Here is a 15,087-nt window from a genome sequence, read left to right as displayed (position 1 = left end):
AAACGAAGGACAGATGCTTTACTCTGTCAAAAAAATAAAATAATAAATAAATAAATAAATAAATAAATAAATAGGGTAGCTTTAGCAAGCAAGTATAAAACATTACATTATATAAATGATCAGTATTTACCAAGAGCTTGAGTTCTGCTAAACCAGTTAATCAATGCTAGCGTCATGGCTATATAGAAATCTACATAACCCATAAGTCCCAGCATGTCCGTATAACGTCACTGAGTACTCGCGTCTGTTTCATGTCACTTATCGTTAGCGGTCCTGTTTGAGTTCTGCTTTCTGTCTGTTTCTTTATCAAGCTTTTGTTGCTTTTCATGTTTGGCATTTGAGTTTCAACAGTTTAAATCCTTTTTTTTTTTGCACATTACTGTATTGTAATAGCTAGTCCATCCAGTCATTAGCAAAGAAAACAGCTCTGTCTGTTAACATTAGCAAATTAGTGAACGTTGTCTCAGCAAGCTTCAAATTAGATTAGAGTACATTATTTTTATTAAGGCAAAAAGATCCTTTAACTTATTTCAGTCCTATTGAAACATAATAGTGATGTAAAGCTGGAGTTTCTGTTTATTAGGAGGATTTGTAAAGTATATGCAGTATTTTCTCTGACCACATATTCCAGTATATCCCCAAGGCTGATGACACACATGGATGGCTAAAGCGTTAGCATAAACCCGACCTCAGTAACATTGTCAGGGTTCTGAGCGACTTCTGTAAAACAAATAAGCACACATGCACACACAAACAAAACCAATAAGTTGTCAAGTTTTCATTTTTCTCCAAAAACAGGGGGAAATATGTACATCCTATAATTCAGTAACGTAAAAAACACCTTTATGGTTTTTGGCGTGTTTTGGAGAAATTCTGCTCCACTCTTCTTTAAAACGTCGCTTCAGTTCACTGATGTTTTTGAGGTATTTGTTTACGCACAGCTCTCTTAATATCCCACCACAGGATCTCAATGGGGTTGAGGTCTGAACTTTTGTAATGTTCTGAGTTTTGTGTTCCAGCAAACTTTAGTGTCTTTTATTTTGAAAGAGATTTCATTTGAAGGTATTTAATTATTTTTGTAATTTCATATGTTTTTCTTATCTCTCCATCTCATTTTCACTCTTCAGTTTTTTTTATATTGCACAAGAAAAAATGTACTAGTAAGATTTGTTTAAATGTTAAAAATTAGTTTACAATGGAGTGACGTCACTTAGTGGCGCTGTCGCGTCCGACTCTCTCAGTTCTACATGTGACTGAAGAGAATCAGGTTGGTTTCTTTGTATCTCTGTACAACGATTAATAAAAATGTAAAGAGCTAAAAAAATATTAGTCGATATCAATGTTAGAAGTGTTAAAGAGATGCATTGAGTGCATATTTTTTGAGTGCATATATTCTCTATGCGAATTCGGATGCATTTATCACGTTTTAGAAACGAACTGCGTTAATCTGTTTGTTTATTGTTGCCGCCCGCACGGTAATTTAGAGTGCGAGTTTTTCCTTTTAATATGAGTTTTGAATACAAAATTTTGGTGCATTGAGTCTGTCTGTAGAAATGTTATGTTGTTTATTTGACTTTGTGTGTGTAATTTTTATTTAAGTCATATATTGTGTATATTTAGCCAACTGAGACCCAGATTTTGAGTTTGCAGTCACTGTGTTAATGGAGGACAGGGATTAAAACCTGATACCTGTGCACTTACACACACACTCTTTTTTTCGAGTGGGCATTATTTCAGAGAGCGACTTTGGTGAGGTTTTTGGACAACTTTTACATAGTTTTGGGAAGTTTTGGAAACTTTGGAGGAGGCAGCTGCAATGTTGGCCGAAAGATCCGACGACGATTTTGCGTCCTCTTCGGAAAGCGAAGTATCTCTGGACTCTGAATCTGAGGAGGATCCTGATCTAGAGCTGTGAGTACATCTATTATGTCAGGTATTTATTATTTTATGTGTGTGTGTGTGTGTGTGTGTATATATATATATATATATATATATATATATATATATATATATAATGTGTGTGTGTGTACGTGCGCGTATGTGTAAGGGAAAATTGTAAATGTGATTTGAATAAATTGCATTTTGAGTTCTCTGACTGTGGTCAATACAGAAACTTTGTATTTTGCTGTGTAAATAACACCTGTGTGGTATTGCAGTGAGTTTATTCTGGGTGTTAGGGGATGTTATTGTGTGTGTATGAGGTGTGTGAGAAGCTAATCATTGCATTTCTGTGTTTCAGAGAGCCAGAGTCATCTGACTCTGATTGGCAGCCAGAGGCAAAGAGGTCCAAGAGGACCCCAGTGACTGTTGAGGAAGAGGAGGAGGAGCTCAAACCCCAACCCTCTACCTCCAGACAGGGGAGGGGGAGAGGCAGAGGGAGAGCCGGTGGGAGAGCTGGTGGGAGAGGCAGAGGGAGAAGCACTCCAAAGCAGAGTTCTGGACCTGAAGGTGCATGGCAAGGCACTGATGTGGAGGACATCACTCCTAAACAGCCAACCTTCAACCCAGCACGCACACCTGGTGTCCAGCTCATGGGTGGTGTAAAATACACCATACTAGAGTTATTTAAGTTGTTTATGACCGATAATATACTCCAAGTCATTGTGAACAATTCCAACAAGTTTGGGGAAACTAACCACCCAGACACCTTTCAGAGGATCACCTTGCCAGAGATGATGTCTTACTTGGCGATGATTATCTATATGGGAATAGTCAAGACACCGTGCATCCATGACTATTGGAGAAGGTCTGAGCTATACTCCTTTTCTTTTCCATCGAGAGTGATATCAGGGCGCAGGTTCAAAGCCATCTCACGTGCCATCCACCTCAGTGACCCTGATGACGATGCTGCCAACAACTTAAAAAAAGGCACCGCTGGGTACGACAGGCTTTTTAAAATTAAGCCAATGTACCATGAGGTTAGGCAGGTGTGCATGGCGTATTACCAACCCCACCAGTGTGTTGCAATTGACGAGAGGATGGTCGCATCCAAAGCCCGCACCGGACTCCGCCAATACATGAAGAACAAGCCTGTGAAGTGGGGTTATAAGCTGTTTGTGCTGGCAGATTCCGCCAATGGTTACACCTGGGACTTCTTCATCTACGAAGGCAGGGGATCACAAATTGTCAAGGGGATCGGTTATGACACCGTAATGCGGCTCATGGATACGAAGTTGCTTGGTACCGGGTACAAGTTATTTGTGGATAACTTTTACACAAGCCCAGATCTCTTTCGTGACCTGCTGGCAAAGAAGATCTGGGCCTGCGGTACCATTCGAGGACACCATATTGGGTACCTCAAAGACAGGCCAGGCGGGATTGAGAAGCGGGCTCCCCGGGGCACCATTCGCTGGATCCGCGAAGGGCCCGTGGTGTTTGTTAATTGGAGGGACACCAGAGATGTGCTAATGTGTTCCACAATCCATGCAGCACATGGAGAAGATACAGTCCAGAGAAGGATGAAGGGGGCAGATGGGAAGTGGTCTGTACAGGATGTCACCATTCCACCAGCCATCAAGGATTACAACAGGTATGTAGTGTTTTCATAGTTTGATCATTCTGAATTGAATTTTGATATCATGTCAATGCATCAATATCAGTGTAATGTAATGGCTATGTTCCTTTACTACTCAGGAACATGGGTGGTGTGGACCTGTCCGATGCCCTGATTGGCTACTACTCCGTCCTGCACAAGACCAAGAAGTGGTACCGGTCTTTCCTGTTCCACTTCATCGACATCGCCATTGTCAACGCCTTTATCCTGTACAAGGAGCTGGCCAATGCAAGGAAGGAGAAGTTGATGTCACACAAGACCTTTCGTGAGACTCTGGTGATGGAACTGATAGCGGTTGGGTCTACCACCACAGCCCCTCCACTGCCACCCCCTCCTGCTCCCAAAAGTGCCTTACACAAACCTGTACATTTTTCAAAGGATGGCACTGTAGGTCGGAGGAGGTGTGTCCTCTGCCACCGGAGGACCACTGTGAAATGCTCCTCCTGTGATGTGTGCCTGTGCTTCACAATAAACAGGGACTGTTACAATGAATGGCACACCCTGAACAAGTTTTAATTTTATATATTATGTAAATAGTTTTTTATCGTTTGTGTGTGTGTGTGTGTTTGTATTTTGCATAGTTTAGTTATTCACTTTTCTAATATTTCTATATAAAAAACTTTGACAGTACGCTTTGTTTGTCTTTTTTCATCAAAATCTTTCAGGTACGGGTTTTGTGTGGTTAGGCTAATGTAATGTTGTGCCTAATTGACTGACATCTAATCCAAATACATAAGAGTGTCAGACACCTCAGAGTGTTAGCTTTCATCAGATACCAAGATTATGTTTCTAGGCAAAGGGATACAAAAGTTATAAGCCTTTGAAACTCAGCATGCAGTCTTGGTAACTGAAGTTCCTTTTGGAGTCTCCAAATGGCACAAAACAAAAATGCACAGACATATCTGTAGAAAATACATTAATATAAAATCCATTTTTGAGTCTTTTGACTTCAAACTTTTTTCTGTAGTAAGCTAAGACATGTGGCTATGACCTTGAGTTTGTCTTCATCTCATTAGATGTGTTTACAGCAGTGCATTTTAGTCAGTTTACAGATGAATGACTGACGGAAATATAAACCCTCCATTCTAGTCTCTGTAACTCTGACAGTAAGGTCTAGACCGGGGTCGGCAACCGCCGCAAGTGGCACTTTCATCCCTCTGCTGCGGCTCCCTGTAGATTTGGAAAATAAATATTTAATTAAAATTATTATTATTTTTTTTTTTTTCTAAATTCTAAGATTATGATGCTCTTGTAACATTAAAATAAACCGTGTTTAATTTTATTGTCGCTCAAAATATGCGTCATAACTGCCAACTTGCGAAATCCGACACAGAAGCAGACGCAGTTTTGGTTTGCTGCAGCCGGCAAGTTAAGGTTTTGATGTCATGCAGTTCTGTCAAGTGTCACGCATTGAGAGTGACAGTCATGCATGTGGGTCTTTTCTCACGCTCTCCCACCGCACATCGTATTTCTCACGCAGAAAAACTTTTTGACTATTTATCCGCAGCGCCAAAATGTATCAGTCCGCACCGCTGTCTCTATGGAACCGGGCAGGAATCAAGCGCGTCTCAGTTCTTAGTCGAGCCTGACACTTATCAGCCAATCAAAAAAAGAAGCTACACAATAGCCAATCAGAAAATAGCACTATCTGGGTAAGATTTAACGCAACAACCAATGAAAAAAATGGGTGTTGCGGGGCGGTTGGAGATGTCACGCTTGTCTGTCTTCAAAACTTGAGAGCCTTGGTGATGAATACGAAGGTAAGTAACTTTAAACCCAGCATCTTTTTTCTTAAGGTTTGTTCAAAATGTTCACAATATTTTTGTTTGCCTGCAGAAATAAAATTTCGTTTACTCGGTAGCAGTTCATTGATTTCATAAATGCAACACACTACAGTTTTTTCTATACTTTCCATGAAGGTAAAAAAAACAATATATGCCGTGTCATTTTAGATCATTTTAGTCAAAAGGGTTTTGTGGCTCCCTGTGTTTTTTTTTCTCTGTGCGAAACGGGTCCAAGTGGCTCTTTGGGTGTTTAAGGTTGCCGACCCCTGGTCTAGAATCACGAGAAACCAGAGATTGTTTCCTTTCCAATGATACCAGGCACATCCCTGGGTGTCAAAGTATGTGGGAGCTGTACCACTTTTAATTTGGGTATGTTGTTTAGACAAAAAACATGAAATTTGATTCGTTTCATAAGAAATCTGTTTGTCTCACATCCTTCAGGCAGACTGTTGGTGAGAGGATGTGTGTGTGATTTCGTGTCTTTTGTTTATTAAACTGCAGGTAAGTAAACCATAAACCACTATACGATCACATCACTAGCAGATGGACTTTATTCAGGAGTCTCTGAGTTCTACATGTGACTGAAGAGAGTCAGACAGACTGTTGGTGAGAGAGAGAGAGAGAGTGTGTGTGTGTGTGTGTGTGTGTGTGTGTGTGTGTGTGTGTGTGATCCCGCGCCTTTTGCTTATTACTGCAGACGTGATTCATCAAAGAGTTTGGAGTCAGTGTGTCATTTGTGCTGCTGGGTGAAATCCACTACACTTTGACACCTTGATTTTTTTTTCTTTAGTCATTCAGATGTGACTTACTGCTGTGCTTGGGATCAGTGTTGCATGGTGGGTTACATGACCTGTTTTAGTACCTGCTTATAATTTTGCCCGTATTGCCTCAGTTTGGTCTCGAGTTGTAGAGGAGGCCAAACACCTCAGACCTCCATCAACATGCCTGACAGTTGGTATGCTGTGATTGGATTGAATAATGACCAAATATCTCCACTTGGTTTGATGGTTTGTTCAGATGATGTTTTGCAAGCCTAAGTCATGCTGCCATATTCAGATTTAAAGAGAAAAGCTTTTTCACAACCATCCTTCCATGAAAGCCATACCTGTTCAGTATTTTGCAAATTGTTCTGTCATTAACAAACATTTAAAGGTGGGGTGCACGATGTCTGAAAGCCATTGTTGACATCTGAAATCACCAAAACAAACATGCCCCTAACCCAAACGGGTGTCACCCCAGTTTTGATAGCTCCGCCCCACACATACATACGTAACCCAGGCAACTATTATGGTGGAACCTGCTGGGGCAGCTGGTCGAGGGGATATTTTAATGAACTCAATGAGTAATACTAAAGTAATACAAATGTGTTTTTATAGTACTGAGTGTTGTACCGTGAAAGGTTTAGCTCCGTTTCACTCGGGTCCTGCTTCTTGCCTTATCGTAAGCCTTTCTTCACTTCTCGTTTTTATCTGCCATGTCAATGTTTCAATCGCTTTCAGCTAATGTCACACATGCGCACTGAACACTCTCTCCACCCATATTGACAAGACACGCCCCTTTCTGCTCATTGGCTACACGTTTGTTTTGTTTGTTTTCCGAAGCATTTCTCAAACATCGTGCACCCCAACTTTTAAAGTGCTTTTAAACTCCTTACGTTCTTGGCTTTTGTCTTTATATATCTGAGCATTTAAATGGTTTGACCTCAGACTAAATTGCCTGGGATAGCCACTCCTGAGAAAATTTCACTTTTGAAAACAAACAATCCTCTTTACTGTAGAATATAGTGACCTCCAAAATATTTGTAGATGAGCAGCAAAGAATGTCCTTTCTTCTCAACATGATGAAGACACATCCCTGTGTGCTCCAGAAACCCAAACGACCAAAAGTTCTGCTTTTAACAAAGCAGACATCTTGATTATGAACTAATCGTTATTAACTGGCTGCCAATTACTCTTAATGACTTTGGAAGAGGAAACGGTGTATTTATTTCTTCCTCCATCTGTTTTCTGAATGTCGATTTACTTTTTTGGGAAATTTCATATTGCATATTGCTTTTTGTTGTCACCTGTGCTTCTTTGCTTGTTTCTAGACATTCAACAGGGCTTGAAAAAACAAGAATTCAAGGAGAGTGTACTTACTTTTCCCTAGGACTACGTTCGTTTTAAAAAATATATACTGTAATATATAAATATGGCAAGTGTGTATATACCAAGAAATACGATATAGTATTCAAGTAATGTTCACACTGTGAAGGAAGGAGACTTTAGGAGATGTAGTTTATAGATTTTCAATTCTAAACTCAATCCATAAACACAAACGCACTGGCATTAAACCAGATTGAATACAGTGAACAGCAAACTCTCACTCACAGACAAAAATAAGAATAAAAGAAAAAAAAAAATTGTAGAAAAGTTTCAGAGTAAAAATCCATCTCTACATGAGACCATCTTATAAATGGAGCGGAAGCACATATTACTAATAGCAACAGCTGATTCAGGCACAGCATTGGAAATTGAAAGCGAATATCACGATCTGAAATCCACCGACCTGGAAATAAGATCCACTCAACGTTGAAAAGACCCGTGTATTTTTAGTTCAAGTGACATTATTAAGTTAATGATATCAAAAATTGGTCAAACAGACCTTTTGAATGGTGACTTGACCAGCAGCAAGCAACTAGTATTTATGAATATGTATGACTGTGACTCAGGAATATGACTTTTATTAATATTGGATGTATTTGCATTCGGATCTGTGGAACTTGTCAGTAAGTTGTGTGAACGGGGTTCATCGTGGAGAGTATAGGGACGTGTAGGAGGGATTAGGTGTTCTCCTGTAGTGTGTGTGTGTGTGTGTGTGTGTGTGTGTGTGTGTGTGTGTGTGTGTGTGTGTGTGTGTGTGTGTGTGTGAGTGTGTGTGTGTGTGTGTGTGTGAGACAGAGAGTTGGGTAACGGACAGATTACTCTCTGTACTGCCATCTGGCTCTATAAGTCTGGCATTTGGAAGCACAACTGTGTGTCTCAGCCCCTCTTCACTCGTTCTTGCTCACGTACACACATTCCACATGCATGAAAGTTACTCATGTGCAGGCATGTATGAAGCAGCGCCATAAGGTCAAGCACATACATTAGCAAGATGTGTGGGGATGAGCCATTCACACACTTTTTGTGTTGATTACAGAATAACACATGATGCACTGTGCTGTTAGACGATAATAAGGGGGTGGTGCGATGTGATATGAACACTGCCATGATTTATTTTTCAATAACAACAATAAATCCTAAAAAGTTTTATTCCTCTTCTACCGCACCCCGTTCGCAACTTTTCTGTCCGTTAAGTAATGATGTGTCATGCTTTTTAGCTGCTTAGTGTTTCTGGTGCTTAGTGTTGAAGTCCTTCCTTTACTAGCTACTATTTTCTTTTACTTTTTAGGGGATGCGGTGGCCAAGTGGTGAAGGTGTTGGACTACTGATCGGAAAGGTTGTGAGTTCAAATCCCAGGTACACCAAGCTGCCACTGCTGGGCACCTGAGCAATGCCCTTAACCCTCAATTGCTTAGTTGTATAAATCGAGATTAGTTTATTTGAATAAGGATGTCTGCCAAATGCAATAAATATAAATGTAGAAGAAACTCTGAAATTGACCTGAAGACTTGCATGTTGTGAATAACCTACTGACGCTGGAGACTCCTTCCATAAATAAATGGAAGTCTCCTTACAGAAATCTTTAATCATACCCCCATCCCACGCCTTCGCCGCTTCGTATCCGCCAGTCTGACAAGCGGGTCTGTGACCAGCGCCGAAGATAAAGGCTGCAGGACCTGATGTCTGCTTGCCTGTGCTGGATTACCTCCACCCCCCACTCCGCTCCCCTGTTGCAAGTCGTGTGTCTATGGCGTACTGTTTATGTGCTTATGTTGCTGAGGTGTTTTTCCTGTTCCCACACTGTACTTCCTCTGGAGTATAGTCTGGGGGTTGTTTTTTTCTCCTCCCTTCCCTCACGTTATGCTGTATTTTTTTTTTCAATTCCCGGTCTTCCTGTCCTGTTCTCCTCCCCCCCCCGTCATATTGTATGTATTGTATGTTTGGACAGGTTGATGGCTAGTTTCACGGTACTTGTAATGGCTACTACTACTACTACTACTGTATGTTGTGACATAACAACCTTCTTTTTAAACATATGTTCATTATTAGACACACACACACACACACACACACACACACACAACCACACACATCTCCTCTACCACCCCTACCCCTATCACCGTGTAGGTTTCCTTCACGTTCTCCAGTTTCCTTTCACCTCCCAAAAACATGCCAGTAGCTGTATTGCATAAAATATGGTGTGAACGTGTCTCCTGTGTCTCTCCTCACATCGTATCCAGGACGTCTTCTCTGGATCCACCATGATGACCATGATGATAAAGCACTCAGTGAAGATAAATGCATTGCTGGTAGGGATTTAATGCATGGATAAAATATACGATAACCCAAACATCTTAAAGTCATTTAGACACTTTCAGCTAAAGTCAGAAGCTGTTTTAAGTCAGAATTTTATACATAGTGTGTTTATAAATGCTGTTATTAGCAATTCCATGAAGAAATAGATGTATAAAATTTTAAAAGGAAATCAACTTGTAAAATTAACTGGATTGTTGTATTGTATCTATTGTGTCAAAACTCAAGTAGATGTTACAGTGAATAATTTTATATAATAGAAATGATGTGGCTTTTTTTTTTTAATTAAAATTTAAAAATTAAGCTGTAATTGACGGTCCTCATATTATTGGATTTTTAAGGAAAGAAATTGCTCAAGAAAACAGCTTCGTACTTTCATCTTTTTTTCGTAACTGTGAGCGACAAGTGACATTAAGCAAATTGTACAGTGTTTCTTATTTTCTTTCATTTTCCCCCTCATTGTTCACAGCCCACATCATTTCCAAGTCAAAAGAATCGGCTCTTTTGACAAGATTTTTATTTTGGGGTGGGGTGTGTGTGTGTGTGTGTGTGTGTGTGTGTGTGTGTGTGTGTGTGTGTGTGTGTGTGTGTGTGTGCGCGCACTCAGACTCATCACTGCTTTCTCTCCTTCTAAAACCTTAACCGTTTAATAGAATAGAACAGAATAGAATTTTACAGTTCTCGAGAGAAAAATGAAATTGTCAGAGCAGCTCAGTATATTTAAAATACAGTAGGAAAAAAAAGAATAAAAGAATATCGAATAAAAGTCTAGTAAAGGTGGTAGAGCGTTTTCTTCCTGATAGTGTAGACACACTCTCGTAGTTTAAATGTAGATTGAAGACATATCTCTTTAGCCAGGCATACACATAATAACATCCAATTACCTTGTGCTCCAGTAGATCTGATCGCATGCACATTATCATCTAGTGATGGTTAATATTATGAACAGCGGCTACACTTATTCCTCTCCACTTCCTTCTCATTTTTCATCCTGAGGCATCTGGAGCTGGAGATTGTAGCAGCTCCAGTTGTGTTCCACTTCATAAAGATTTTGGACCTTCATTGAGAAGTGACATCAACCCTGTGAGGATCCTGAAGCATCTAGTGATGTATCAGCGCCAGCTGGATTCTGCTTCATGTAGATTTCAGACATTCAAAGACACAACAACCTCCTAATCAATACATAATTGTGGGACTGTATCTGACAGTAAAAAGAAAGTTATTCATTATAACACTCTCCGGTGTTTATAACAGTTTATAATCACACCCTCCAGTGTCACCCAAATGAGGATGAGGTTCGTTTTGAGTCTGGTTCCTCTGAAGGTTTTTCCTTGTCACAGTCACTTCAGTCAACTCAAACTTGTACATTAGGGATAATTACAAACACATCTAAATATAAGTCTAATACTGATCTTGAATTTTTGTATAATATTAAATGTTTTGTACAATATTTCTTATGTTCTGTGAAGCTGCATGCTCAGTCCAGTTTAGTAATCACATATGTGTCAGATGAGCTGTAAAGTCTAACAGCACTGAGCAGTGGGGTTGAAAGTGTCTGTTGCTAAAGCTGTTCTTAAGCTTCAGTTTTGCCACCATTCTGTCCCTGACCTCCTCCTTCAAGGTGACAAGCTCAGATGCAACAACACACAACCTTTTTGGAGTTTAAACACCTTTCACTGGATCCAAACCTATGCTGAATTTGACAGAACTCCAAAATTTTGTAATGATTATTAAGCTTTGCAGTCTTAAATTTATAATGTGATCTCCCCTTTGCCCACAGCTTGCAACCTTAGGGTAACCATGGATGGGAGCAAAGCACAAGGCGAGTATATTCGTTAAAATATTAAGGCCCAAAGTGTAACAAAACTGTATTCTGTGTAACGAAACTGTATTCATTTTATTTTGTTTGAGTTTTTCATTTCATTTCCTGTTTATTGAATATTATCTCCGCCATCACGTGTAACGAAGGCCTAGCGGTTATCACATAAACAACGTGTGTGGACAGTGACTGCAGACGAGATATTTGGTTTAATTGTTTGTTTGTTTTGTTTTTTTCAAGGTAATATTAACGGATATACGTTCCTTATTCGCAGCTACACATTTTTCCTATCGGTTTTATAATCGTGTGTCCGATATTGTGATCTATGAACGTTTACATTATTTGGCAGACACCCATATCCAGAGCAACTTCATTTTATCTCATTTTCTTTTACCACTGAGCAATTAAAGGTTAAGGGTTGTTGTAAACTTTTTCCAGAGACCAGGAGACTTGGATATCCTTGTGCAGTAGTCTTTATTGTAGATAAATTATTAGATCCTTATCTTTTGCATTTAAAAAAAAAACAAACAAAAAAAAAAATTTCATTGTAACTTTGAACAAATGTTTTAAACTCATGGTATCTTAAGTATGTAACCTAGTGAACCAGCATTAATGTATTCAATGTTAGAGATTTAAGCACTTATGTACGTCGCTCTGGATAAGGGCGTCTGCCAAATGCTGTAAATGTAAATGTAAATGTAGATACAGGATGAACCGAGTCTGCAAGTCAGAGCGTACTGGCACGGGTGCTGCAGTCATCAAGTTTGACTTAAAGTGGTAATACATTGTAAATATACACATTTTATGGGGCAGTCCCATCAGATAGAGACAAAACACTCGGTTGACAATCAAAGCATGAAAGGATTTAACAGCCCCCACACCAGATCCTGGACTTTCACCCTTAATCCCTTTAACATTACAGTCTTTCTCAGACCCCTTCATTAACATAGTAACGAGTTCACCTCTAATGCTTCTTGACTCGGACCTTGAATCAAATGACCACCTTAAACAATGGGACAAATGGCACAAAGAGACAAATGATAACCTGAGTTACCTTGCCCCTTTCCTTTCATATTAATGAGATACAGGAACCACAAGTTTAATGTAAAGTTTGAATTTAACTACCATTGTAACTTGATTTGGCTTCTACATCCACAAAAATATCTTAGAACTAATAGGAAATAAAACAATGACTTAAAATTATTTTCCCACAATTCCCACGTCGAGAGTTCTAGTTTACAACAGATGGTGCCGTGACCCGGATAGAGCTTCTCATCTCACTAAACTTCTTCAAAACTTCAAGCTCCAGAATCTTCAGATTTTTGTTGAGTGTCACTCTATCCAAGGAACCTACAGACCAGTATACATGTGGTTATCCCCTGCTTTGTCAGGAAGAGTTAACAAACAGCTGCAGGGTTTGGTTTAACTACAATTTTGGTTTATCCTCTGTTTAGGCAGGGACGAATTTTATGGTATCCTCTGTTCAGGCAGGGAAGAATTTTTTAGTTTATCCTCTGTTGATCAGGGAAGAATTTTGGTTTATCCTCTGTTTACCAGGGAAGAAATTTTGGTTATCCTCTTGGCCTAAAACTGCATTTGTACAAGCCTGAACAAGCTGTCCTATGGTTTCACTAGAAAGAGGATGGACTACCTCTGGGTGGGTGAGGGGATATGTTGTAAATTTCTTCTGCTATCTTGCTGCTTTTTCCTACAATCTTTTACCCAGTGCCCTGATTTTCCACAATAGTTACATGTTCCCTCTCTCTTAGGGAATCCGGGTTCTTGCCTAGTCTCTGCATAGGAATTATTTAGCGATGCTGCGGCTGTTCTGATTTTTATCTTAACATCAGAATCCCTTTCCCAGATGGCTAACCTGTCCAAGTTGCTTTTCAGTGTTTGAATAGACCAAGTAAGGTCTAAGAAAGGCAGAGCATTCCAGTACTCTGATGAAAGGCTATCAAACCATGCCCTGACTAATGGTCCCTTATCATCTAATACATCATCTGGACTGTTGGCTATTCCACTGTATGCAACCGCAGATTGACAAAATCTTTCAGTGTATTCACTTACAGTTTCTTCCTTTTTCTGCACACAGCTAGTGACTCTGGCCCAGTCGATTTTTGGCCCAATGATATCCTTCAGTATCCTAAGGACTCCTTCTCGAAACTCATCTTTGCTGGCACGTTTGAACCCTTTTTCGAGCTCTACACACAAGCGCATTGACTGGCTGATCAGTAAGGTCACTAAAGGACACGTTATCTCCCTGTTGGTTAGACAAGGAATGCAAATCAGGATATACATTAGTGATGGAAGATACCCGTGCATGTAATTCTTTGTTTTGTTTTTCTAGCTCTGCAATACGTTGGGCATGCTCTTGTGCTGAGGTAACACAAAATTCCATGTGGCAACAGATAATTCCTTTGACATTTTTCTTTCTGATACAAGCACCTAACACCTTTTTGCACTCTTTAATAGACCATACTTTGCCTGGATGAATCCCATATTTCTTTGTCAAATTCTGTTTGACTGAGTCTGTCACTATAACATTCATTTGCTCATTTAACAGTGACTTGAACTCTCCACTAGTCCACAAAGGGGTAGCTAATCCACCTTTTTCAGTAGTGGGGATCAGTCTTGCATTCTTTTTAAACAGTTTGATTGCTATGGGATTTCTCTTTTTAGACAATCTCCTGTTAGTTCCTCTAAAGTAGGGAATGACCCATAACTGTTTCTAATTTCTAGAGGATAACACACAATTCTTCCCTGATGTACAGGGGATAAACCAAAACTCTTTCCCGATAAATTCTTCCCTGATCAACAGAGGATACACCAAAATTTCTTCCCTGGTAAACAGAGGATAAACCAAAATTCTTCCCTGATCAACAGAGGATAAACTAAAAAAATTCTTCCCTGTCTGAACAGAGGATACCATAAAATTCGTCCCTGCCTAAACAGAGGATAAACCAAAATTGTAGTTAAACCAAACCCAGCAGCTGTTTGTTAACTCTTCCTGACAAAGCAGGGGATAACCACATGTATACTGGTCTGTAGGTTCCTTGGATAGAGTGACACTCAACAAAAATCTGAAGATTCTGGAGCTTGAAGTTTTGAAGAAGTTTAGTGAGATGAGAAGCTCTATCCGGGTCACGGCACCATCTGTTGTAAACTAGAACTCTCGACGGGGGAATTGTGGGAAAATAATTTTAAGTCATTGTTTTATTTCCTATTAGTTCTAAGATATTTTTGTGGATCATGTAGAAGCCAAATCAAGTTACAATGCTAGTTAAATTCAAACTTTACATTAAACTTGTGGTTCCTGTATCTCATTAATATGAAAGGAAAGGGGCAAGGTAACTCAGGTTATCATTTGTCTCTTTGTGCCATTTGTCCCATTGTTTAAGGTGGTCATTTGATTCAAGGTCCGAGTCAAGAAGCATTAGAGGTGAACTCGTTTCTATGTTAATGAAGGGGTCT

At 39.7% G+C, this 15,087-nt stretch overlaps 1 protein-coding gene across 1 annotated transcript; it reads left to right on the top strand.

Moving 5' to 3' along the window:
* The first annotated feature begins 1,243 nt into the window (after window positions 1–1,243).
* Window positions 1,244–4,183, top strand: LOC113654874 (piggyBac transposable element-derived protein 4-like). The gene is made up of 3 exons (XM_047819203.1): window positions 1,244–1,911; window positions 2,240–3,529; window positions 3,634–4,183. The coding sequence occupies exons 1-3, from the start codon at window positions 1,817–1,819 to the stop codon at window positions 4,067–4,069; spliced, it is 1,821 nt and encodes a 606-aa protein (XP_047675159.1). The 5' UTR covers window positions 1,244–1,816; the 3' UTR covers window positions 4,070–4,183.
* The last annotated feature ends 10,904 nt before the right edge of the window (window positions 4,184–15,087 follow it).

This window comes from Tachysurus fulvidraco, chromosome 10 (genome assembly GCF_022655615.1).
Source record: "Tachysurus fulvidraco isolate hzauxx_2018 chromosome 10, HZAU_PFXX_2.0, whole genome shotgun sequence".
Classification (NCBI taxonomy): Eukaryota; Metazoa; Chordata; class Actinopteri; order Siluriformes; family Bagridae; genus Tachysurus; species Tachysurus fulvidraco.
This window is presented reverse-complemented; position numbering and strand designations above follow the sequence as displayed.

What these genes read in the sequence shown, in the direction of transcription:
- LOC113654874 (XM_047819203.1), top strand. Translation starts at nt 1,817, where the DNA reads ATGTTGGCCGAAAGATCCGACGACGATTTTGCGTCCTCTTCGGAAAGC. An exon ending in GAGGATCCTGATCTAGAGCT is followed by an intron (nt 1,912 to 2,239) that starts GTGAGTACATCT and finishes TCTGTGTTTCAG; the next exon opens with AGAGCCAGAGTCATCTGACT. An exon ending in GCCATCAAGGATTACAACAG is followed by an intron (nt 3,530 to 3,633) that starts GTATGTAGTGTT and finishes TTTACTACTCAG; the next exon opens with GAACATGGGTGGTGTGGACC.